Source organism: Henckelia pumila, chromosome 2, assembly GCF_033568475.1.
Source record: "Henckelia pumila isolate YLH828 chromosome 2, ASM3356847v2, whole genome shotgun sequence".
NCBI classification, from domain to species: Eukaryota; Viridiplantae; Streptophyta; class Magnoliopsida; order Lamiales; family Gesneriaceae; genus Henckelia; species Henckelia pumila.
In genome coordinates this window covers 149,839,757-149,867,039 of record NC_133121.1, presented here as the reverse complement: position 1 = coordinate 149,867,039, position 27,283 = coordinate 149,839,757, and the positions used below count along the sequence as shown (strand labels likewise).

Genomic DNA, 27,283 nt, shown 5'->3' with positions numbered 1-27,283 from the left:
TAGGACATGTCGTCGCCAACCGCCACACGGTCATGGATCTCAGGGTTAAGGCCCTGAAGGAACAGATTATACTTCATCTCTGAGCTATCAGCAATCTCGGGGCAATAGGATAGCAGATCAAAGAACCTCTGCTGATACTCATCGATAGACATGGTTCCCTGTCGCAGACTCAGTAGCTCGCCTGCCTTCGACTGTCGGAGTGCAGGAGGAAAATACCGCTTTTGGAAAGCTGTGCGAAACTCGGCCCAGGTGGCCACTCCTCTCGCCGCAACAAAAGGTGCAGAAGTAAACCTCCACCACCTGCGCGCACGCCCATCCAGAAGATAGCCAAGGGTCTCCACCTTCTGCTCATCGGTGCATTGGAAAGTCTGAAAAGTCGTTTCCATGCGGTCTAACCAGTTCTCCGCATCCTCCGGAGACTCACCTCCAACTAAGGGCTTAGGACCCATAGCTAAGAATCGACGCACAGTGAAACGCTCGTCGTCATGGTGACGATGACGCCGTTCTCGACGAGGCTCCCGGTTGGCATCACCCCAACGCCCACCAACACTGCCATGAGAACTCTGGTCGTCACAATTTGACATCTACAAAAATACCTCAAGATGAGACTAAATCCCAAGAAATCTTTTGCATGCTCTGATACCATAAATGTAGTGACCCTTACCCGGATCACCTACTAAACAGAACTTAGGCATGCAATTAACTTAATAAAACAGATATCAGAATAAAACTGCGGAATCCAATAACATTATACAATCCCAAGTAAAGGAATCTGTAATTATCCAATATTATACAACCAAATCGAATAGCTGTATAAATCCAAACAACAGTAATAAAACCTAGACGAAGCTCCAGCTGGCCAACCACTGACTAGCCCCTCCTGGATCCACCCTCCTCGTCCAATCGCAAACCTGCCCCATGGAATAGGGTGTCCAGAAAATACAGAGTACGAGACGTGAGCATACAATTCTCAGTGCGAGAGTATGAGTATACATGCATGCAAAGTGAACTCCCTATAGACTCGAGGTCAAGGATCAGATAACAGAGACAGACCGGGCCCTGGTATGTAGCACGCTGTGCCGTCGCTTCAGGAGGTGGCTCCCATACCGAGATAACTGTGGATACGCCGGACCCAAATCGATGGAAGTCCATCCACTAACAGGATAGGGTACAACCCTACTACAGACATCTCGAAGGAGATACAGAAAGATGCAAATGAATGCAGTATAATATCATGGCATATAAATCATGCAGTCATATAATACATGCATACTCAGTCAGGATATCTCGAACAGTACTTTCGTACCTCAAATACCAGGTAGGCACTACCAGCTCTAAGTCCAAGCCTAAAGTCCGCCTACACAGCGAAATGATACCACTATCATCAAAGTGCTCTAAAAGCCTTAACTAAGCTATTGCATACTCCTAAATATTTATAGGAAGCAAAAGCTATACCTTCGTCCGTCGTTAGCCCTTTGATGTCGATGCCTCCAGAACTTGGGCACAACTCCGCTACGACTATCGAACGCCTCTCCGACCTCCGGACCAAGCCTAAGAAGACTAGAACAGCTCGAATATGACTAGAAATAGAGAGGAAATCCGGAATTGGCAAGGAGAAATGAAGTCTCGGCCTTCTATTTATAGACAACGATCGGAGCCTCCGATCCTCGATCGGAACGTCCGAACCTGGATCGGAACGTCCGATCCTGCCATCGGAGCTTCCGAAGATCCTGATCTGCCACGTGTCAAAATATCACTTGTTGACTCCAGATAGGGGTGATCGGAGCCTCCGGTCCTGATCGGAGCTTCCGATCCAGCCACACGTCATGGATGACGTAATATCATCGGTGCCTCCGATCCTCATCGGAGCTTCCGATCCCGATCGGAGCTTCCGATCGTCCCTTCGGAGCTTCCGATCCGTCCAATCCCCAATTTATTTAATTAGCATTAATCCTTTAATTACTCAATTAGGGTACGGGCTACTACATTACTTCTTCTCTCATCTTGGCTTAGCTGTTTAATTTTGATTTTAATATAAGTGTTTTTGTTTGATCTAGTTATGTGCCTCACGTGCTCTTACATTCTTTAACTAGACTAACATCTTCTACCCCACTTATTCTCTGATATATGAATTATAGAATCCCATGTGTTATTGTCCATGTTATCCACCATGTTACGACACGAGGGACAACACTTCAGGGGGAGACTTTAAAATTCAGGGGGAGAAGATTTTTTAAACTCAAGGGGAGTTTATGATTATGGTTACTTGTGCAATGTTTTGTCCAGAAAGCAAAAAAGGGAGATTAAAAGGAATTTTATTCCTTGATATTTTTTACCCTTGTATTAATTGATATTATTAGATTTTGCTTTCTAGACAAGATAAAATATTTGGTAAATATTCTGAGTATATATCGATTATGTTAAAGATATATTTGCCAGGTTTAAATCATGTCTTGATAAAGAGATTATTTGATATAATATAATTTGATATTATCAAGATTTGATTTGCAAAATTTGATAGAGTTTATTTCCTACTAAAACATGTTTCCTTATTCGTGTAGGACTCTATCTAAGGAAATTTTCAAGATTTGAAAGCATATCTATAAAAGGGGATTTCACGCACAAGATGAATAAGACTTCAGACGATAATTCACTGCGCATACTCTGAAGAATTCTGTTGAAGAATTTAAAGAACTCTGAAGCAAGGTTTGCAACCATCGTTGTTGCTTGTCCCCGTATTGCCGTTCGTGTTGAAGACATCAGAAACAACACTGTGGGAACTGTGTTGTTCGAAGATTTGTTGTGTCTCTTCATTTTAGGCTACGGGAGTTGCATCCAATTTTTTTTATACTCTGTTGTATTTTAGGATGCAAGTTTGATTTCTCAACGTGTTGAGAAATTTAGGATTTAATGACTTTTCGTAAAATTACTAGGATTGCTTTGTAAGACTGATCTTACATTTACTAGTAATATTTAGCCTTAAGGCACCCGCACGAGTTTTATACTCGTGTAAAATTTATTACTTGTGTTTTATTTACGCTTTAAATTTCCGCTGCAATGTGTTGTCTTTGGTGTTACGAAACAAAGTACAACACTGCCTTGTTTTACATAACAACCACGTACATCGCTTCTTTCACATCAAACACAAACTAATAATTACAAGAATTTAAAACAAAATTTTATTACCAAAGGCGGCGTTGGCGGGTAGGCGGCGACGGTCACGGAGTGAAGACCATGACGGCAGATGGTGGCTCCATGGCGGGCGATGGTGTTGCGGCCGAAAAAATATAAAAACTACAAGAAAATGAAGCCTAAAACACGTAGATCTGGAATATCATATTATTTAGAGTGATAGATGTATAGAAACAGACGGCGACGGAGGGCGGCGGTAGGGTTTCGCAGAAGAAGGGAAAGAAGAAAAGGGAAGAGGAAGAAGAAAAAGGGGACCGGGGAGAGAGAATATATTATTTATTGTCAAGGTTTAAGTAAAACCGTGGCAATATAGTCACGGTTAACATACAACCGTGGAAACGTATAATGTATATTATTTAATTAGATTTGTCACGGTTTATTGTCACGGTTTATTAATAACTGTGGCAATATGGTCATGGTTAAAATACATTTTAATTAGATTTGTCACGGTTTATTTTAAACCGTGACAATATTAAATAATTAATTATTTTGGACACGTAGAATGAAATTTGTGCCACGGTTTTATTTAACCATGGAAAACCGTTGTCTATTGCCACGGTTTAGAAAAAACCGTAGCAATACTTTTGCCACGGTTTTAAATTAACCATGGCAAATGGTGACGGTGAGAAAAACCGCGTAAATTTTCCACGGTTCAAGTTAAACGCGGCAATTTTCCACGGTTCAAGTTAAACGTGGAAAAGTTTGCCACGAATAAATAAAAACCGTGGCAAATTGTCACGGTTACAATTAACCGTGACAAAAATATTGCAACGGTTAGAACAACCGTGACAAATTGCTACGGTTCTGTTTAACCGTTGAAATTTACCACGGCTTTGTTATACCGTGGCAAATTTTGCCACGGTTGAATATAAACCGTGACAAATGCCGAAATTTTTTTGTAGTGAGAAGATCTTGTAATTTTTTAATTCAGCAATTTTTGTCAATTTTCAGTGGGAGTGATAATGTAGCACAATATACATCAGTGTCGCATCAACACGACATTAGTTCCATGTCAGCGCCAAGTCGAAAAAAGGATTAAAATTGCCAAAAACAAAGATAATGAACTAAAACCATGAAATGTGATAATATAGAAGATTAAAATTGCAAAGAGGCGAGCATATATTAATTACCATAAAAGCAATTTCCCCCTAATTTAACTAATTAAGTAAGAATATTTTAATTAATTTAAGAAAATTCTGAATATACCCTTTAGGTTACAATCAAACTTATATTTTACATGATAATTACAAATGTACATTGATAACAATTACTTTTTTTAATAAACAATTGGTGCATTTTTACAATTATAACTGATGATAGTAACGGGGTCGAAACTTTTAATTATATATCAGTTCTGTTGTCTTTTGTTGTTTTAAGATGGTGTATGAAATTGTTTCTATATATGAACATTAATTTAGAGCTTTTATTTCATAAAATCTGAAAATTTATGAATGAAAAACTTAAAAATACTTCCTAAAAGCAATCTCAAATGCTTCTAAATGATGCGATAATTGCTTCCTAATAATCATCTTTTCTATAGGTGAAGATGAAAATTGATCTTTAATTGGTTCTACTATTAATATAAAATCGAAGGCTTGTTAGGAAAAATCATAACTACTGATGACAAGCATACAACTAAATATCTTCTACTCCATAGTAATCCAAATGCATGCTATGTTTGTTTTGTCAAAAAAATAAAAAAAAAATGTTATATTTGAAATCTGATCAATCAATCATGTATCAAGTACAATTTATACAATCCATATGTTATTCGACAGTAATTGGGATAATTTCTTCAAATATCCCTATTGTTTTCGTGATTTTCCATTTATGTTTCTCAAAACATTTCGGTGCTATTAATATCCCTAATTCGAACTTTAATTTCTAATAAGGGTAATGCTACATATACACTGAGAGTTACACGTTAGGTTACACATTGCAATTGAAATTATATGATTATCCTAATCCGAAAAACTCCAGAACATAAAAAAACAAAGCCTTGGAAGGTCACCTAGCCCCACAAAGATGCAGCACATTCGAAGCCTTATCGATCGGCATGCGCATTCGTTTGGCGAGCCAAGTATCAAGGCATTGAACCTGGATCCCAATTGCAACAAACGAAACTCCTGTTTGCGGTCGCGGTTCGAGCCATGCACCCGTCTCGGAGAAATACTTCGGGAATGCAATAGTTTTGACAAACGCACTGTGCACTGCCGGAGAGATACTCGAAAGCCCGCTTTCGTATACCGTAAAACTAGTCCAAGTAGCTGTTAAGATCGTGACGTACAGATGAGTATATGAGATTAGCCATAGATTATTTTCAAGTTATAACTCGAGCTAGCTAGGCCATCCTTGGCTGCGACTTTGCTTATTAATTACTACTTGGTCCAGGCTATCGTTTCATACGACGGATTTCGGCTGGGCCGGGGGAGCCGGTTGCGTTGGGGCCGGTCGGATTGCCGGGAAAGGCAGTGATTCTGTTTTAATTTGGGTTCGTCACTTTGAAAGAATGGAGTGTTAGAACTTTAATTTGGGCGTTTCCCGACTCACGTGCCATTACATTGACGACGGAGTAGTTGACCGTGGAGAATTTATTGGAAATTAAAGTTCCATATAAATAGCACCGAAATGTTTTGAGGACATAAATGGGAAATCACGGAATATGGACATTTAAACGTATTATCCCACAGTAATTTTAATTAATTTACGTATTTTCTAATTAATTTCACCTTTTTGTTTATAAAAACAATTTTAAGGATGTTTAGTTGATTTTTTTTTTTAGAATACAGGTCTTTTGTGAGACGATCTCAAATAAAAATCTAATCGAGTCGAGCCAAGTCTAACTCTTGAATGTTTGACTTGTTTATAATTGAGTCGAGCTCAAATTTGATTTAACAAATATATTCATGGTTCACGAGTTTATTCGAACTTTTATTCAATCTAAATGAGTTTAATTATAAATATAAATTATAAATTTAAATATTAATTGAATTCATTAAAACTAAATTTTATATTTAGAGAAAAATATAATATTTTTATTAAAATTTGTAATTATTATTCCAATAAATCAATTTAATAAATTTTTATATATTTGTCATAAGTAGAAGTGTAAAATCTATACATCAAATATCAAAACGATTCTTTTTCATATAAGAACTGACTCACAAGTCTTTTCAAAAGCTAATGAGCCGCATATTTGTAAAGCTTGAGTTTTGTTTGTTTATCTTAATTAACCTAATTAAACGAGCTCAAATGAATCGAGTTTCGAATAACTCACAAACTGTTTTGTTAATTTACATACATAATCTCACGGATTCATATGAATCCGTGAAAAGGATTGATTTAGTTCATATCTATAGTGAAAAAATAATAATTTTAATTAAAAAATTTTTTTTGTGTGGATAAAGCATTTCAATGTATATGCCAAATGAAAAATAATTAATAGTTTATATTAAAGATATGAAAATAAACATAAATAATTAAATAATCTCTTTTATTACGTTTCTTATCAATGATGATAGTATTTTAATTTTAGGGGTTAATTTAATGATATTTACAAAAGAAAATAGTAAAATGTCAACTTTAACGAGAAAGTGAGGAGGCTATGTGAGGCGAACGGGATATGGCTCCCCACTGGCACCAAATGCCAGAGCTCATTTCTTCGTTTGTTTCTTCATCGTCATTCAAAAATTCATTTCTGCAAATAATATATGTAATCAATTATTTTCTCTTCAATTTCGCCAATCCAAAATTGTTCGGCCCTTTATCATCTGGGATTTACGGTAACACTTCCGCCAGCTCAAATTTCCTTCTTCTTAACATCGATGATTTCGGTGCCAGAGGCGATGGCTGCACCGATGACACCAAGGTATAATTTCAAAACTCCGTTCAAATTTGCAGCAGCATTTTATTCGATTCTTGGGTCTCCGAAATGGGTAGATTTCACGGTGACTTGGAGATTTTGTTGATGTGGGATTTCAAGTTTGTGGTGAAATTTATCCGTTTTGTCTAGTGGGATGTATGTCATCTTCTATCTGTCCGTTCTAACTTTTGTTTTGAAGTGTAATTTGTATGTTTTCAGGCTCTATTTTCTGTGTGTAATGAGATCCCGTGGGGTCAAATTTTTTGCACCTAACATTCTTGCAACTTACAAGAGAATAAATTTACGAGTGATTTTCTTTTTCTTTTTCTTTTTCCTTTCTTTTTTTCTTTTTGGAAAAAAGCCCCATTTTTTTGGTGAACTCGTGTAGCATCCAGCTTAACTTTTTTTCTTGCATCTAAATTCTTGTTCCATGCAATCCTTTTCAAGTTTCTACCTTTTTTCATTGTATTACCTTCTTTGAATTTTATTTGCTGCAGAGCAAGCACTGAACTTTGGTGAGCATTCATGTATTTAATGTGAATTATGGGCATCCTAAATCTGTCTTTGATGATATAAAACTCCCATACCAAACTATGAATATTAGCCTGAACTGGTTTTCGCAGAATTTGAGCTGTTGTGCATGTCATATATGTGGTGTCTGTCGTGCGCGGTGTAAGAAACATTTGTTTCTTAATCTTATGCTAGTTTGATGGTATCAGAAATTGCAAGATGTTTGGAAGCTAGCTTGTTCATCATCATCGCGGGCGAAAATAGTAATTCCCGCGAAGAAATCATATCATGTTCGACCAACTAATTTTAGCGGCCCATGTCTTTCCAAAGTGACCTTGCAGGTGAGAGCTGATTTCTCTTGAGGATACTTGGTAATCCTTTAAATTTATTTATGAACTTAATGTGCAAATTATTCGGGTTTGCTAGTGATCTTTGACCTATACGATTTGGTTTTCTGTGGTGTACTCTTAATAGATTTCTGGTGTTATTGTGGCACCACAAGATCCTGAGGTTTGGAGCGGTTTAGACGTGCATAAATGGCTTTATTTCCGTGGCGTAGACTACCTCACGGTGGAAGGAGGTGGCAAAATTAATGGGATGGGACAAGAATGGTGGGCGCAATCATGCAAGACCAATACATCAAATGTATGTCCATTTTCCTCGTGAAATTTATCATTCTGGATTATCTGTTTCAGACTAGTGTTACATCTTTCATTCCATATTATATCGCACCCACTCTCAAGTCAGATAAATAGAATTAGTTTGGTTTTTCATGAACTCCTGATAACTAGCATAGATTTGTATGAGTAACGTACAAGAGATGCAATGCATATATTCGGGAAATAGTACAGCTATTAGAGGGTTTGGACTGATATCCTTTGTACACACAGTGTTCCTTTTTTTTTCGCGCTGAAATTAATCTTTCTATCTTTTATTTTGCAGCCCTGTACTCATGCACCCACGGTAAGTGCAGCTTTTATTCGATTCAAGTTACGATTTCAGACGTTTGACATCTCTTTTTATGTTCTCTTCATCTGTGAACAATGAGAAAGAAAGTGGTACGTTTGTCTGATGGTTTTATTGATTTTTGTCGAACTAAATTTCAGGCTATTACATTCCACAAATGCAACAAGTTGCAAGTCCGAAATATTACGTTGATTAACAGCCAACAAATGCACATGGCCTTTACTAGTTGTGTGAATGTTGCAGTTTCTGGTGTCAAGATTTTAGCACCTGCTGATAGCCCTAACACAGATGGGATCCACATAAGTGCATCAACAGAAGTTGATCTTACTGGCATCGCTATTAGCACAGGTTTGTTTGTGTTTAAAAGATCTAGCATGTTCTAAAAATGTCAGCACATTGAGCTTTGTGGAACAGGCTCAACGACAAATAAAATATTTGAAAAAAAAAATAATAATATTGTTTCTCCATTGATGTAATACAATCAAATTGCACATTCTCATTTTTTCCTTCGGCTGCAGGAGATGACTGCATATCCATCGTTAGTAATTCTTCAAAGATCCGAGCAAAGGACATTTTCTGTGGACCAGGCCATGGTATAAGGTGATACAGTTCTCTCGTCATCTACTTTGAGTCGCCTCTTGTTCCTAGATAAATTGCTGATGAATTATGGTTATTTAATTGGCAGTATTGGAAGTTTAGGAAAATACAATTCTTCTGCTGCCGTGCAGGATGTTGTTGTTGATGGCGCGGTTTTTATTGACACGGATAATGGGGTGAGGATCAAAACATGGCAGGTAATCTTTCTTTGCCACTTGCTTATATTCTCTGTGCACACTTCCATACATCAGTAAAGTTTAGTACTCAATGGATTATTATCTCATCTATTATGTAAATTCCCCACTTCCTCTATTTTCTCATTGATTTAACAGGGAGGCCGTGGTTTTGCCCGAAAAATAAAATTTCAGAATATTCGGATGCGTAACGTCTCACATCCTATTATAATCGATCAATACTATTGTGATTCTCCGGTGTCTTGTCGAAACCAGGTAGAACTTGTGCTTCAATCCCATCTCATCCTTTTCTCTTTCGCAAATATATTCAAATTTCTTATGGATTTTTCGAATTGTTTTTAAAATGAACGTTATAATGCAGACATCCAGTGTCAGTATAGATAGTGTAATTTTCCGCAATATCAAAGGAACATCAGAAACAGAGGAAGTTATCACATTATCATGCAGCGATGACTATCCGTGCACGAGATTATTTTTGGAGGATATTCAACTCGACTCGATGTCTGGAGTCGCAAAAGCATCTTGCTGGGAAGCGTATGGCACGAGCTCGGGTCTGGTCCGTCCCAGTCCTTGCGTTCTATCTGGTGATACCTTGGTTCGACGGACAGCTAAGTCATATTCAATGAGCATGTGGATTTATGATTATGCGTTCTTTTGAAGATATACAATCAAAATTTGAGGAGTATTTATTAGCTTGTTATAGAAATCTTGTACATACGAAAGAATAAGTCTCCTGAGAACACGTCTCACGTATCCACGTAATATTTTTTATATGAGAAGTAATATTTTTTTATGGATCTGTCAAAGATAATAACTTGTAAAATTGTCTCATATGAGTTTTTGTGCATACTAAATTGTACAAATCAAATTTTTTGTAATTTTAAACTTAAGTGATAATGATTTTTTTTTATCTTATTAAATTAATGTTAAATTATCCCTTGTCATTAACTCAGGTTCAGATTTTTTTCTTCATCTTTTATTTAAAAGTGCCTGTAGGTGGGATCTGCGCCTCACACACACATTGAGGTGTCAATCGGGTGGATCGGGTCGGGTTGATGCAAGATATTACTAAAAATATTTTCGAACCCCAACGCGAACACGAACTCGACTAACTCAATCAACTTGAATCAACTCGATTTTATTTTTATTTTTTAACAAAATAATTAAATAAAAATTCAAAACACACAATAATAATAGTAATATTTTAATTTCAACGCATAATAACAAATTTTTATATATATATAATTTAAATTTGAAAGTTAGTTGTAGAAAATTTACATTATAATTATTAAAAAAAATCAAAATTTTACAAAATAAATATTAAACGATGAAATTTTATTGTATTGAGATATAATAATTTTTTTCAAACATATAATATATAAAAATGTTGTCAATCTTTCCTAATTCTATATAATAATAATAATAATAATAATAATAATAATAATGAGAATAAAATATTGGGGTCCTCTCAGATCAATCTGGGTTGACCCGAACCCAACACGATTAATTTTTCGGGTTAAACCCGATCTGATCCCAACTCGAAAATCTTCAACTTTAATTCGATATTTTTCATATTGACTCGTGTCGAGTTAAGGATTGAGTTCATTTTTACACTCCTAATATCATATCACTGTAATGTTCTAAAAATTAATATAAAATAAAATTGGAGCTGATGTCAACAACTGAACATGAGCTCCAGTTTCAAAATTTAAAATCGGTGTTTGCAACGCTGCAACTTTACAAAACCCAATTAGAATCAATTAGAGTAACCATGAGGTTGAATCTCTACATTTAACTTCAGCACGAGGATTATAATGTCACATCGATCATTGCCACATCAAAATTTTTTTTTTTTTTTAAAAAAACAACTATTATAAATTTTTTTTACACAATCTTGAACCAAATTTTTTTTTTTTATGGGTCTTATCAATCATTTCTATAAACATTCCACAAATTTTTTTTTTTATCTATGTTTAAAATTTTAATTTTTAGAATATAATAAAAATATTTATCTTAAATTGTTGTGAGTACTAAAGTAATATGATTAACAATTTTTTAATATTTTTAATTAATTAATTAATTTTTAATTAAAATTTAATAACTATTATAGAATTTATGTATGTATAATTAAATAATTCCATATTTGAAAAATTTATTAATTTTATATTTTTTTTATTAATATATAATTATAATAATATATATAATTAAAATTTAAAGTGTTATAATAATTTAATAAAGTAAGAAATGATATAATTAAAGCATTCATAATTAATAATAAATCTTGAATTGAAGAATCACATCCATTAATAACTATTAAAGATCAACATAAATTAAAAAATATAAACGTAAACAAGTGATAAAGATCAAGATAAATTTAAAAAACACATACATACATAACCAACAAATTGAGTGATAATAAAGTTATCTATCACTAATCACATCTGTATCATACTTAGATTGGTCAACATAATCGGCACGAAGTTGGTGATGTGCTTCTATGTCACTTTGCTTGTTATAATTCTGGAGGTACTCTTGAAATTCTTGGGTAGAGCCCATGACAATTCGTGCTGGTAGAGAAGAGTCCTCATCCGACCAATTGACGGATTCATCTCCCTCGTCCTCAGGACCTCAATAATCATGTTGTGCAAAATAATGCATGTGTACATGATATTCCTTAAATCATTCTTATAATAAGATCGTGCAGGACTTTTAACTATTTCCCAACGAACTTGGAGCACTCCAAATGAGCCCTCAAAGTCCATTCTTGCAGGATCTCGTATCTCCTTGAATTTCTTCCTTTTGGGTTTTTGAGACACGCAAAGCTCTTGACGAACCAGCCCATTTCGGATGGATGTCATCTGTAAGATAATATCCTTTTGTATAAGATGTTTCGTTCACTGTGAAATGAACATTCAAAGAATTTTCTTGTAAGACGGCGTTGAATAACAGTGATTTGTTAAGAACAATCATTACGCGATCCTGCAGTGCAACCAAAAAAAGGGCATGACATATCCAAAAGTCTGTAGATGCGACCGCTTCAAGGTTATTGTTGGAATGCCATAATCTTCTCTAGTATATTGTTCTTTCTAAGATACGAGACAATTATTTCACTCCCAATGCATGCAATCAAGACTGCTCAACATTCCGAAGAAGCCGTGTTTCTCTTCATGCATTTGAAATAATCTTTTAGTGTCCAGACCATTGGGTCTTCACAAGTAGAGAGCCCCAAACACAACAATCACACATTGACAGAAGTTGAACAAGCAATCCAATTTAGTTCTTTCACCCATCCGTACGTACTCATCAAGAGAGTTGGCGGTGACTGCATATTCCAATTGATGAAGAGCCGATGTACATTTTTCAAGTGGGTACAAAGTCTTCTTCCTGCATCGTCTCACTTCCATTGAAAGTACTCTGAACGATTTGTGAGAACATCGACTATGAGAATGAATAACTCTCTGCGCATTCAAAATCGTCTTCGGAATACTTCTGCGTGGAATGTAGGATTTTAGGAGAAATAATCTTTGACAAGGAAATAATGCCTCTTTTCACGATCTCGATTCACATATCTCATTGAATTTCTAGATCATGCATTCCTTCGGACTGTTTGATGTCTCTGCTCTTCCTCTTCTAGTGGCATAATCATCATTCGATCTACTCATCTTCCGCATCTTTCCACATCTCATTTCGCCATAACTCATAATGAGACTTTCTGTAGCGCGAAGTGGATCTTCAGAAATTTCTATTATAAGTGTTGAGAAATTGAAAATATTGAATGATATAAATGAAAGTTTCAGACCATATTTATGAAGTGAATTTAAATTTATATTATTCATTGCACGTAATTCAATGTTATAATATATATTGCACACAATTCAATGTTACATAATCCTTTCACATAATTCAATGATATATTATCTGTTACACACAAATAATGTTATATTATTTGTTGCAACATGATGTATTAGTGGTTGATAATAAAGAATAACAAAATTATTCGCATTCGTACACAATCGAAAAATACCAAGAGCAGATTCAAGAGTTTCCTGATGATAAGGGTTTTATACTCCCTAGTTTCTCTCCTTGGGGCGCACTAGTTCTTTTTGTGAAGAAAAAGGATGGGAGTCTGAGATTTGTATAGACTATCGGGAGTTGAATGGAGTGACGTTGAAGAATAAGTACCCACTTCCCAGGATTGAGGATCTCTTTGATCAGTCGCAAGGATCCTCCGTATTTTAAAAAATTGATCTTTTTTCGGGCTATCATCAGTTGAAGGTGAAGGAGTCAGATGTGTTCATGCCACTACAAGTTCTTTGTGATGTCGTTCGGTTTGACGAACGTGCCTGCGGTTTTTATAGATATTATGAACCGTGTGTTTCAGTCGTACTTGGACCGATTTGTCATTGTATTCATCGATGATATCCTCATTTACTCCAAGGACCGAGAGGAGAATATGCAGCATTTGAGGACATTTCTAGAGGTGCTTCGAGATCGGAGGTTGTATGCCAAGTTTGACAGGTGCGAATTTTGGTTGGATAGAGTTGCATTCTTGGGTCATGTTATCTCCAAGAGCGGTGTAGAGGTAGATCCCTCGAAGGTTCAAGCAGTGAAGGAATGGTCAGTACCTAGAAATGCTTTAGAGATTCGCAGTTTTCTTGGATTGGGTGGTTATTATAGGAAATTCATCAAGTGCTTTTCATCCATTGTTGTGCCCCTGACCGCATTGACCAAGAAAAATGCCAAGTTTGATTGGAGTCCGGAGTGTCAAGAGAGCTTTGATGTGTTGAAGAAGGCTCTTACGACAACACCGGTGTTAGCTATGCCATCAGGGCAAAGTGATTTTGTTATGTATACTAATGCTTCTAAACTGGGATTAGAAGCAGTTCTCATGCAGCGGGATAGAGTTATTGCTTATGCTTCTAGACAATTGAAGGAGCATGAGAAGAATTATCCCACTCATGATTTGGAGTTGGCCGATGTGGTTTACGCACTCAAGATTTGGAGGCACTACCTCTATGGAGAGAAGTGCAAGATCTTCACAGACCACAAGAGACTCAAGTACTTCTTCACCTATAAGGAGTTAAATATGAGGCAGCGGAGATGGCTTGAGCTGGTGAAGGACTACGACTGTGACATTAGTTACCACTTGGGTAAAGCTAATGTCGTTGCGGATGCTTTGAATAGGAAGACAACAGTGATTTTCTCCTTGTCATTATCTCCACCGTTGCGGTATGAGATTCAGAGGTTTGACCTAGAGTTTTATGCCAAGGGTAGAGCACCCCGACTATCTTCTCTATCAGTGCGGACCACACTGTTTGATCCTATCCATGCTGAGCAGGCGAATGATGAGTAGTTGAGGAAGTGAAGACATAAAGATGAGGAAAAAAGCATTGGTTTGTACTCAGTGGTTGATGAGATCGTGAAGTTTAGAGGTTGGTTTTGGGTTCCTGCAGGTGACTCTTTGCGAGCTACGATCATGTCTGAGGCTCATGCATCGCCGTACTCCATCCACTCGGGGAGTACAAAGATGTATCGGTATCTTCAGCAATTGTACTAGTGGCCGGGCGTGAAGCGTGACATTGCTCGATTCTTGGCTGAGTGTCTGACTTTCCAGCAGGATAATGCGGAACATCAGAGGCCCGCTGGATTACTTAAGAAACTCCCTATCTCCGAGTGAAAATGAGAGAATGTTACCATTGATTTTGTTGTGGGGTTGCCTAGGTCAGTGAGAGGTTTGAATTCCATTTGGGTTATTGTTTACCGCCTCACTAAGTCGGCGCACTTTCTACCAGTTAGGAAGACTTTATCCATGGCCTAGTATGCAGAGTTGTACATCCGAGAGATAGTCAGACTTCATGGTATCCTTGTTTCCATTGTGTCTGATAGAGATCCATGGTTTACTTCGTCTTTTTGGAGAAGTCTTCACACAGCTTTGGGGACGAAGCTTTTGTTCAGTACAACCTTTCACCCTCAGACGGATGGGCAGTCCGATAGGGTAATTCAGATCTTGGAGGAACTTTTGAGGGCTTGCGCCATTGAATTTCTGATGAAACTTAAAATTTGTACTTATTTATATGTTAAAAGTTGTGTTTTAAAATTAAAGTTTCATTAAAATTATGAAGTATTATTTTAGTGTTATGTGTTTATATTTAAATGTTGTACTAAAAATGTTGTATTTTATGATCTGCACAGGTTTGGTAAAAATAAAATTACTCAAGCTAAAGAGGTCATACTGAAGTGATTTCAAATCATGTAGAATCACAAAAGAGGCATCTTCAACTTTGTAAAAGATACAAAATTCCAACAACCTCATTGAAATGATCAAAATGTTCAAACACCAAAAAGAAGACAGATTAACTTTTACTATGACCAGCTTGTAGTAAAAAAAATTATAAATAATTCACCTTTTATCCAAAAAAGGTGAATCATATGTCCAAACACATCTACACAAAATTTCCTACGTTCTATGTTGAGTGGAAAGTCTGAATAGATGATTTAAAGCATCAAACATGTCAATTAAAGTTGGGTCATGGTACATTCAAGGAGACAAGCAACCACTAACTTTACTATTCCACATTAAGGAGTCTTGGACTCTTGCTCTCATTTGGCCTATAAATAGATGTGTTATATAAGCTTTGAAGTATGAAAGAGAGTGTGAAGTTCCTTATAATTTGTAAAATAAATATTGTGTGTGAGAATAAGAGTTTTAGTATACATATTTCTCAAGTTCAAGTATAAAATTTCTTTTACCCTTATTCTTCAGTTTCATGTTGATGGCAAGCTAAACTCATTAATGTCAAGGTGAAAAGGTCTCATTATTGGTCAAATAAGATTGTTTATATTTTGTATATTCTTCCTTTTTTCTATTTTTATTTTTACTAATTAATCTTTATTTGTAGGTATAATTTTGGATGATTTATTGTTATCTATTTACATCAAATACTTGGTACCTTGAAAGTGGTTACCTTAATTTGTTGTTTAATATGATAAAATAAATACTACATTATTAGATACTATAAATATATATGTATCTAACTATAATTAAATTATATATCTTATTTAGGCGATAGTGTGGCTCTGCCGGTTGTTCTAAATAAAATATATAGTTTAATTAACTTAACACTAACATTTATTTTATCGCATCTAACATTTACTTTATCCCATCTATCATTTTTTTTATTGCAACTAACATTTACTTTATGCATCTTATTAAGTCATATATTTTATTTAGAGGATAGCGTGGCTCTGCTGGTTGTTCTAAATGAAATATTGTGATTTGATCTAACATTTACTTTTATGTTAATATTTATGATATATATATCATGGGTACCATGTATTAAATATTGGTTAATCTGATATTTATATAGTGGAAACTATATTATATGATATATTTGTTTAAATATTTAATTATTCTTATTGTACTATTGTTATTTTAGAAATTTTTTTTGTTAAACAATATTAAATAAACTAATAATGAACCTTTGAGCCTTGACAATTTTATAATTTGTGTACTTCAAATTTTTTAATAATCTTTCCATCTATAATCTGTAATTGTTAAATTTAAACTTAAAAATCTTCTCTGTGGATCGATCTCGTACTTACAAATATATTTTACTTGCAGAAAACCTACATTTGGGTGAATTACAATTTAAGTAGTAGCAAGTTTTTGGCACGTGTTGCCTAGGAGGTATAAATTAAGTTTAAGTTTAGTTAAATATGTTATTTATGTAAATGGTATGTTGTTTTTAATTGTATGATTGTTTGGAGTCGTAAAAAAAGTGGTAGACTTATTCGGGTATTTGAAAATATTTTAAACATGGAGGATACTTCTAATAATCAAGATGATAATAATAATAATAATAATAATAATAATCAAGAACATGAACAACCAAGAACACTTGGGCACCATATAAATCCAATTAGAACTAGTACACAATCTTGTTTAGTTTTTCCTCCTCATGCATCTAATTTCAATTTTAAACCTCAAATCATTCAACTTTTACCAAATTTCATGGCTTAGATTATGAAAATCCATATTTGCATTTAAGGAAATTTGAGGAGGTTTGCAATACTTATAATGATCAAAATTCTAACATGGATATTTTTCGATTAAAACTTTTCCCTTTTTCTTTAAAAGATAAAGCTAAAATATGGTTGAAAATTTGAGAAAAAGTTCAATAAAATCATGGGATGAAATGCAACAACAATTTCTTAAAAAGTTTTTCCCTTCCCATAAAAAAAACTCTTTTAAAAGATAAATTACAATTTGTTTTTATCAAAAACAAGGGGAAACATTTTATCAATATTGGGATAGATATAAAGAGTTACTTAATACATGCCCACATCATGGTTTCGAAATATGGAGGATAGTTTCTCACTTTTATGAATGTTTAATATCTAAAGATAGGCAAATGATATAATTCATGTATAAGGGAACTTTTGAAGATAAAAACTCAAATGAAGCCATGGACTATTTGGATTAATTAGTAGAAAATGCTCAAAATTGAGATAATATAGGCTCAATTGAACCACCAAGTAAAACCAATAATTCAACAAATGAAGTTGGTATTTATCATCTTAAATATGATGTAGAATTCAAGCTAAACTTGCATCTTTAGCAAGAAAAATAGAGTCATTAAAAATGAAAAAGAGTGATCAATTAAAAAGTGTTCAAGAAATTGTTTGTCATATATGTGACACACATGATCATCTTACAAATAATTGTCCAATTTTGCCTTCATTTAAAGAATGCCTCCATGAACAAGTCAATTATGTTAACAATTTTAAAACACCAACATTAGATCCTTTTTCACAAACATATAATCCTGGTTGGAGAAATCATCCTAATTTTAGTTGGAGGAACAATAATAATGCACAATATTCACAACAACCTTTTCAAAATAACCAAAATCATCAAGGTTATGCTCCTTATATCCCACCTCAAAGGAAACATTTTGAAGATAAAATTCATGCATACATTCAAAAGCAAGAGTCTATCAATATTCAAAATATTCAATCTATCAATTATTTGAAAGAAACTCTTGCAAAATTTGCATCTGCACTTAATATCCATGAAAAATGAAAATTTTCATCTCAACCACAACCTAATCCTAAAAATCAAAATCAAGATAAATTTGATCAAGTAAAATCTGTTATTACTCTTAGAAGTGGAAAAATAGTTAATGATCTATATAGTGATGAAAACAAAGATCAGTTAAACTCAAAGAGTAAGGATTCAAATCCTGATACTTTCGAGAAAGATGATACTTTGAGTCCTAAGAATAAGAAAGTTGATGATAAATTATCTGAAATAATAAGCGAGTCAAATAAACATCTTCCTTTTCCATATGCATTAGTAAATAATAAAAAACAAAAAAAAATGATTCTGATATTTATGAAGTTTTTAAACAAGTAAAAAAGAAATATTCCATTATTAGATGCTATTAAACAAGTACCTTCTTATGTAATATTTTTAAAAGATTTATGTACTGTGAAAAGACAATTTCATGTAAAGAAAAAACATTCTTAACTGAACAAGTAAGTTCTATTATTCAAAATAATTTTACTTTGAAATATAAATATCCTGGTTGTCTAACAATTTCATGTATTATTGGAAAAAATAAAATTAAAAAATCTTTGTTAGATTTGGGAGCAAGTATGAATTTACTTCCTTATTCAGTTTATGAAAAACTTAAGTTGGGAGATTTTAAACCTACATCTGTTACTCTTTTACTAGTCGATAGATCAATCAAAATACCTAAAGGTATCAAAGAAGATGTGTTAGTTCAAGTCGATAAATTCATATACCCTGTGGATTTTATTATCTTGGATACACAACCAATAGAAGTACATAATGAAATTCTAGTAATATTGGGACGTCCATTTCTTGCAACTTCAAATGCTTTAATTAATTGTCAAAATGGAATAATAAAATTGTCTTTTGGAAATATGACTTTGGAACTTAATGTGTTCAATTTATGTAAACAACCAAGTATTAATGAAAATGAAGATGATAATGCAATAGAAACAATCGTGGAAGAAAATATATACCAAGAAAACTTAAATCAACAATCTGAAGTTTGTTTAGTGGAAAGCTTTGATTCAAAAAATGTTTTTAAATCAAATTTGTTTAAAAAAATTAATGAAATTGAAGAAGCAAAAGAAGATGATCATCCAAAACTTGAATTCAAATCTTTATCAGTAGAACTAAAATATGTTTTTCTTGGTGAAAATCGTAAGATCTTCCACCCTCTAACCAAAACAAGAAAAAGATTTAATAAAATTACTTACAAAACATAAAAATGCAATTGGATGGGCTTTGCAAGATATAAAAGGTATAAATCCTTTAATCTGCACACATAGAATTCACTTGGAAGAATATGCTAAAATATATCAACAACCACAAAGAAGATTAAATCCACACATGAAAGAAGTTGTTAAAAATTAAGTGTTAAAACTATTATATGCTGGAATTATTTATCCAATCTCGGATAGCAAATGGGTAAGTTCAACACAATTAGTACCAAAAACATCAGGCGTCACTGTTATAAAAAATGAAAAGGGGGAATTATTACAAGCTAGGATTCCATCTAGTTGGCGTATGTGCATTGATTATAGAAAATTAAATGATGCAACTAGAAAATATCACATTTCGCTACCATTTTTAGATCAAATTTTAGAAAAAGTAGCAGTTAATCCTTATTATTGTTTTCATAATGGCTATTCGGGGTATTATCAAATACCAATATCATTAGAAAATCAAGAAAAAACTACTTTCACTTGTTCTTTTGGAACTTTTGCATTTAAAAGAATGTCATTTGGTTTATGTAATGTTCCGGATACTTTTCAAAATGCATTCTAAATATTTTTAGTGACATGATTGAAGAATTTGTGGAAGTTTTTATGGATGATATAACTGTTTTTGGAAACTCATTTGAAAACTGTCTTAAAAATTAGGAAGAAGTTTTAAAAAGATGTGAAGAAAAAAAAATCTTGTTTTAAATTGGAAAAAATGTCACTACATGGTTAAATTTGAAATTGTGTTAGAACATGTTATATCTGAAAAGGAATTGAAGTTGATAAAGCTAAGGTTGATGTTATTGCTAATTTACCATCACCAAACACGATCAAAGAAATTCGATCATTTTTGGGTCATGAGAGATTTTATAGAAGATTTATAAAAAAAATTTAGCATAATATCTAAACCAATTTCAAATTTTTTAACAAGAGATGCACAATTTTAATGGACTTAACAATGTGAAACTGATTTTAAAAAGATAATTAATCTTTTAACTTCACCTATTTTACAACCTCCTGATTGGTCTTTACCATTTGAATTAATGTGTGATGCAAATGATTATGCTGTAGGAGTCGTGATAGGACAAAGAAAATAAGGTAAACCTTATGTGATATACTATGCTAGTAGAACCTTAAATAGTCTCCAAATAAATTATTCAACAACTGAAAAAATTTACTTTTAGTAGTGTTTGCATTAGATAAATTTCGATCCTATTTAATTGGTTCTACTACTATTGTTTATACTGATCATTCTGCCATAAAATATTTATGAAATAAGCAAGATGCTAAGATGAGATTAATATGATGGATTTTTTTGTTACAAGAATTTGATCTTATAATAAAAGATAAAAAAAAAAGGAAAAGAAAATGTAGTAGCTGATCATTTATCAAGAATAATTTCTGAATCATCTCAAAACGAAATACCAATAAATGAAAATTTTTCGGATGATCAACTATTTTATGCTACTACTATGTCTTGGTTTGCTAATATTGTAAATTTTCTTGTCACAAATAAAATGTCATCTCATTGGAGTTCACAAGATAAAAATAAATTCTTGAAAGAGGTAAAAAAAAAATTTATTGGGATGATCTTTATTTGTTTAAGTATTGTCCTGATCAAATTTTTTGACGATGCATACCCGACAATGAGGTAAGTAGTGTCATTAAATTTTGTCATTCTGAGGTATGTGGAGGTCATTTTTCGGAAAAAAAAAACAGCTGCAAAAATCTTTCAATGTGGATTTTATTGACCTTCTTTATTCAAAGATACACATTCATTTTGCAAATCTTGTAAAAATTTTCAGAAAATGGGTTCAATTTCAAAACGAAACATGATGTCTTTAAACCCAATCATGATTATTGAAATATTTGACAGTTGGTGAATAGATTTTATGGGTCCATTTCCATTATCTTTTGGATTTACTTATGTTTTAGTGGTTGTCGATTATGTTTCAAAATGTATTGAAGCAATTTCATGTAGAAGTAATGATCATAAAGTTGTGATAAAATTTTTGAAAGAAAATATTTTTAGTCGATTTGGAATACCTAGAGCTATAATCAGTGATGGGGGAAGTCATTTTATAAATAAATCATTTTCTTTGTTGTTAAGAAAATATGGTATTACACATAAAGTTCCTACTCCATATCACCATCAAACGAATGGTCAAGTTGAACTTGCAAATAAAGAAATAAAACAAATTTTGGAAAAAAACAGTCAATCCAAATCGAAAAGATTGGTCTTTAATATTAAGTGATGCATTATGGGCATATAGAACTACATTCAAAACATCATTGGGGATATCACCATATAGGTTAGTTTTTGGCAAGCATTGCGATCTACCTGTTGAAATTGAACATAAAGCTTACTCGGCAATAAAAGCATTTAATACTAATTTAGATAATGCATCTAAATTAAGAAAATTTCAATTAAATAAACTGGAAAAATTAAGAAATGATGCATAAGAAAATGCAAAGATTTATAAAGATAAAACAAAAGTCTTTCATGATAAAAATATTATGAGGAAATCTTTTGAAATCGGACAAAAAGTTTTACTTTATAATTATCGCTTGCATTTGTTTCCAGAAAAACTTAGATCACGATGGTCTGGACCATTTATTTTTAAATTTGCCTATTCTCATGGTATTGTTGATGTTGAAAATCCTAAAAATAATAATTTATTTAAAGTTAATGGGCAAATACTTAAACCATTTTTATAAAATGAAATTCTTAATGATGAGTCTATGTCTTTATATAATCCAAATTAATTGTTACTTATATTTTAATTTTATTTTTTCATAATTGAGTTCACTTTTCGATTAAGTGGCGGATAACGGTACTCCGTGACTACTTTTAGTCGGTTTTATCTCAATTTCCCAAAATAATTTGAATATATATATATATATATATATATATATGGATGTTTGAATTTTGAATCTTCGTAAATATTTTCGTGGTATAGCTGATAATAAGTTGAAAAATATATATTAAGCTAGATGCGAGAGATTACGTTTACTTATGTTGTATAATATTTCTGATGATATACGCTTTATTATTGAAGCAAAGGTTCAACTTGATGGTGAAGCAAGTAAGATCATTATTAAACAAATATCTGGATTTGGAAAAAGTACTTATGCTAAAAATCGTAGAGCTAAAAAAATAGGTGGATATTACAAATGTGTTAGGTGGACTTGTCATGGACGTTGTAGGAATGTTGGAATGACATCCGCAAACAGAGAAGATAAAATATTATTCATTAGGAATGACCTGAGTAAAGAACCATTGGATCCACTTCCAATGTCTCTTGAGACGCATTCCAGTGGATACGTGCAAAACGAACTTCTCAAATTGTGGACAAAATTTCTTTATGAGAGGGATCATTATATAGATTGTCTTGCATTTAATGTAGATTTCGTATGTCACATATCACAAGAATTGGGTATCTCAACTCCAACGACAATGAATAAATGGTACTATCCCCGATGGTAATGTATATATTTCATAATTTATTTATGTGTGTGTATGTGTTTTACTATTTATATTTTGACTTTTCGTGTAGTTGTTTTTCTATAAATGCATGCTTGATTTTCTTTACTTCTTGAAAAAAAAAAAAAACATGGCAGGATCCTCTTCACAAAAATTAAAAAATATTTGTGTCTTGTGTGGTTCTAGTACTGGAAAGAATGAAATATTTGTAGATGCAACAATTAATCTTGGAAAAACGTTAGCAGATAGAAAAATTCACTTGGTATATTGAGGAGGCATTATTGTGTTAATGTGATCTATTTCAACAGAAGCTCATCTTGGAGGTAGTCAGGTTTTGGGTATAATTCCTACAGCTTTAGCTGAAGAAAATATTACAGGTAATACGGTTGGAGAAGAGTTGAAAGTTTCATCAATGTATGAGAGAATAACTAAAATGATAGAAAATTTTGATGCTTTTATTGCCTTACCTGGTGGTTTTGGTACTTTAGAAGAAATTTTTCATGTTGTTTCTTGGGCACAACTTAATATCCATAATAAACCTGTTGGCTTGTTGAATATCAATAACTATTATGACGGTTTGTTGACTTTTCTTGATGTAGTTGTGGAAAAAAAATTTATTTCAGAAAATTCAAGAAGGATGCTCGTCTCTGCTTCGAATGATGACCAATTAATTGATGACCTCCAATATTTTGTTCATCAACCTGATTCAGCTATAACAAAGATCAATTGGTCTCAACCAGCCAGTAAGAAAAAGAAACTGGATCATTGATTCAACATGTAGTGAGTTGGTTTGTGTTTGTTCCTAATCTTCAATAAATTCCAGGTGTTATCTCTTTCATCATTTACTCTTTATTCTTATTTTTAAAAAAATTTAAAAAAATCATATTCAGGTTTCGGGGGAGGGTTTATTTTTAAAAAATATTTTAAAATTTTAAAAATAAAAATATTGCTATAATAATATAATATTTATTTTTCTTTTTCAATGGCAGAGTAAGGAGTCAAAAATTTTTGAGACTCATTAATTAATTATTTATCACATTTTCACAATAGATTAGATTTTAATATTAAGTATATATTTAAAATGCAAACTACTAAGAAAATGATGTCTTTTTGAATATATGTAATATTTATACTTCTTTTTATCAATTTAATAGAAAATATATAATTGATGGGATATAAATTATAAATAATTATATGATTTTGTGTTTTCAAATAACATATTTTTCTAAAACTTTTATGAGTATATAGTTAAAGTGATATTGATTGAATAAATAATAACATGTATAATTGAAGGACTTAATTTGTAAAAGTGCAATATATACTCACATAAATTTTGTGAGTGAGAGGTGAGAATTGAGAAAACAACTTATAAAATTTTATTGATTATTAAGAAATGGTTAATTACTAGATTAAACCCATTTTTTTTAAAAAAAAAGGAAAAAGCTATGCAAATAAATTTAGCTGCAAAGTTTTTTGAAATATGATCATAATAATAATTAAGAATGATTATCATTACTATAATCCTCAATGTAAATGAAGTTACATCATTAAAAAAATGTGCAAATGAACTTTGAAGAAAAAAAATGTTACATTTTCAAAGTTTATTGTAGGTATTTGGTCATCGTAAAAAAAAAGAGGAAGAAAAACATACTTTGCAGATAAAATTAAAAAAAAAGAAAACAAAAAAGTGAGAAAAAAAAAAAGAGGGTTTATTCTTTGTAAATTATCCTATCTTATTTTCAATATTAAGTTATTTTGTCTGCTTTACATATTAGCCATTTTCAATGAGTGTATAATTTTCTTCCAACTCCATGAGTGAAAAACAGCTATATATGAAATATCATAACCCAAAAGAATATGGAGTTGAGACTTTTACATTAATATTCCTGATGATATACATGTTATGAAAATGATTTCTATTATCATTTTAATTATATTATTCTCAAAGTTTTTAGAAAATATTTATATATAAAAAATTATATATATATATATTTAATATTTTGATTTTGTGTGAAATATATATGTATAACCCATCCAATTATATATTAATATATTAGTTGATAACAAGATTCATAAATAAACGTATGATCTCCTTGCAAGTGTGTTTTAAAATTTCAAAGTTTGCAAATTTGAATATATATAATAAGGAATAAAAATCTAACTTGTGATTTTATGATATTTTATTACAAAGGGACTAGTAATAAACCGGTTTGGAGGTGTGATGAAACTTAAAATTTTTAATTATTTATATGTTAAAAGTTGTGTTTAATTTAATATTAAAGTTTCATTAAAATTATGAAGTTGTATTATTTTAGTGTTATGTGTTTATATTTAAATGTTTTACTCACATGTTTGGTAAAAATAAAATTACTCAAGCTACAGAGGTCATATTGAAGTGATTTAAAATCCTATAGAATCACAAAAGAGGCATCTTCAACGGTTAATTGGGGATAAATCCCTAATCAAAACATAAAGTACTTTGTGTTCAGTCCCCAACTCAGAAAAACTTATTCTGAAATCCCTGACCCTCTTCAGAACTTATTTTAAGCTTCCTAGCAACTAATTCACACATATTTTTCCCTTTTTTTATTTTCTTTCTCCTTCGTTCTCTCTCTGTCGTTCCCTAATTTTTTTTTATCCCTTTTCATGTTGAAGACGGAAAAACTAAATCCATAGCCACCGGCGAAGTCGACATCCACTGGCGAAGTCGAAACCCACTGTTGGAAGCCACGGACGAGGAACACATATTCTTTTAATTAGGGGAAGTTTCTGAAACCAGTTTGATTTCCAACTAAGGTTTGGATTTGTGGTCGTGATTGTGCGATCCAATTGATTAATTGAATAAATTCTCTTGAAATCAATGTCTTGTTTTCAGAAAAAAGAAATTGTGCTTGCATTACATGTTCTGTGATTTTTTATGCCTTTTGGTATTATTTTTCAGTAATGGTTCATCTTAATTTTCCGAAACTTGAAGTGGGTTTTAGTTTTTATAGCTCATGTTTGTTATTGGGAGATAAATCATGAGGTTCTCCTAAATTTTTTTCTTTAGTTTGTGATGTATTCAATTTTGTGGATTATTTTGTATTAGAGCTCTTTCATGGATGTCTTTTTATGGCCTTTTACAAATTACAAATTTTGATACGTTAAGTTTCTCACCCATTTTGTTGATGCAACTGTTACCAAAATAATTTTTTGACTACGGGTTGCACGTTGTCAAGTGTGATTTGATGTCATTTTATGGTTTGTGGTTGGTTAAGTATTGTGACTCTTGGGGGAAATTACCAATTCTTATATTTTTACTGGTATATGTACGCATTTGGTGTCGATCAATTGAAAGATTCTTATGTCCACTTTCTACTTTTATTCCTTGAAAATGTTTGCTTCCATGTGTGCGTCTTTTCTTCCCTTAATCTAAAAATTGATTGTAACCTCTTTGGCGATAAATTCTAAAGAGATGGGGTACTTTCATGATTTTGGTTCTTTTTCCACCACTTTTTTTCAAATTTTGAAGGGTTTTGTTCAATTTATTGCTTGTATTTTCCTGCAGATTGTTTCGTTTTGCCGTTGGTTTAAGCATATTTTATAGTTGATCTCTGTATTTTTGTTGTTCTCTCTTCTCTTTTATATTGTCAAATGAACTTTCTTGATATTTGGAATTTTTTCAGTTTCTAGATTGGTTTTGATTGCTTAATTAATTGTTAGTTGAGATTATGGATCTTGAATTTTAATTCACTTTATTCACTGCCTTGTTTTTGACATACCGAGTTTGAGGTGAAAAAAGTAGACTTTTTTCATAATATAGATAGATTAGATTTGAAATCTCGGTTTTTTAAGATTAATATTTTTTTAATTTTTTGAGCATTGAAATTGAAAGGTGTGACTCAAGATCAATACTTTTTTAATTTAAATTGGGTAATTGACTCTCAATAATTTGAACTTCTATGATATTTTGTATTTAAATCTCTTAGTTATTTTTATTTTATTTTTTTGGTAAAGTCTAGACCTTCACAATTAATAATTTTATTCTTAAGAATCGCGTAAGAAATCACATATATTATGGTCGAATGAGCATGAATTTGGATTGAGAAATTCTTCTTTTATATACAATATTGTGTGGTATCTAAACAATTGGGATACAGGATTCACAAATTTCAATGTTTCTCAGATCGGAAGTTGAAGCTA

At 32.3% G+C, this 27,283-nt stretch overlaps 1 protein-coding gene across 1 annotated transcript; it reads left to right on the top strand.

The window, feature by feature from the left end:
- The first annotated feature begins 6,777 nt into the window (after positions 1 to 6,777).
- Positions 6,778 to 10,144, top strand: LOC140883358 (probable polygalacturonase At1g80170). The gene is made up of 9 exons (XM_073289793.1): positions 6,778 to 7,060; positions 7,774 to 7,905; positions 8,039 to 8,209; positions 8,507 to 8,527; positions 8,671 to 8,878; positions 9,049 to 9,130; positions 9,216 to 9,324; positions 9,460 to 9,576; positions 9,683 to 10,144. The coding sequence occupies exons 1-9, from the start codon at positions 6,815 to 6,817 to the stop codon at positions 9,977 to 9,979; spliced, it is 1,383 nt and encodes a 460-aa protein (XP_073145894.1). The 5' UTR covers positions 6,778 to 6,814; the 3' UTR covers positions 9,980 to 10,144.
- The last annotated feature ends 17,139 nt before the right edge of the window (positions 10,145 to 27,283 follow it).

Bases quoted from the DNA above. Each gene is read 5' to 3' on its own strand.
- LOC140883358 (XM_073289793.1), top strand. From the start codon at position 6,815: ATGGCTCCCCACTGGCACCAAATGCCAGAGCTCATTTCTTCGTTTGTT. The intron at 7,906-8,038 runs GTGAGAGCTGAT...TACTCTTAATAG, and splicing joins TTTCCAAAGTGACCTTGCAG to ATTTCTGGTGTTATTGTGGC. The intron at 8,210-8,506 runs GTATGTCCATTT...TTTATTTTGCAG, and splicing joins GCAAGACCAATACATCAAAT to CCCTGTACTCATGCACCCAC.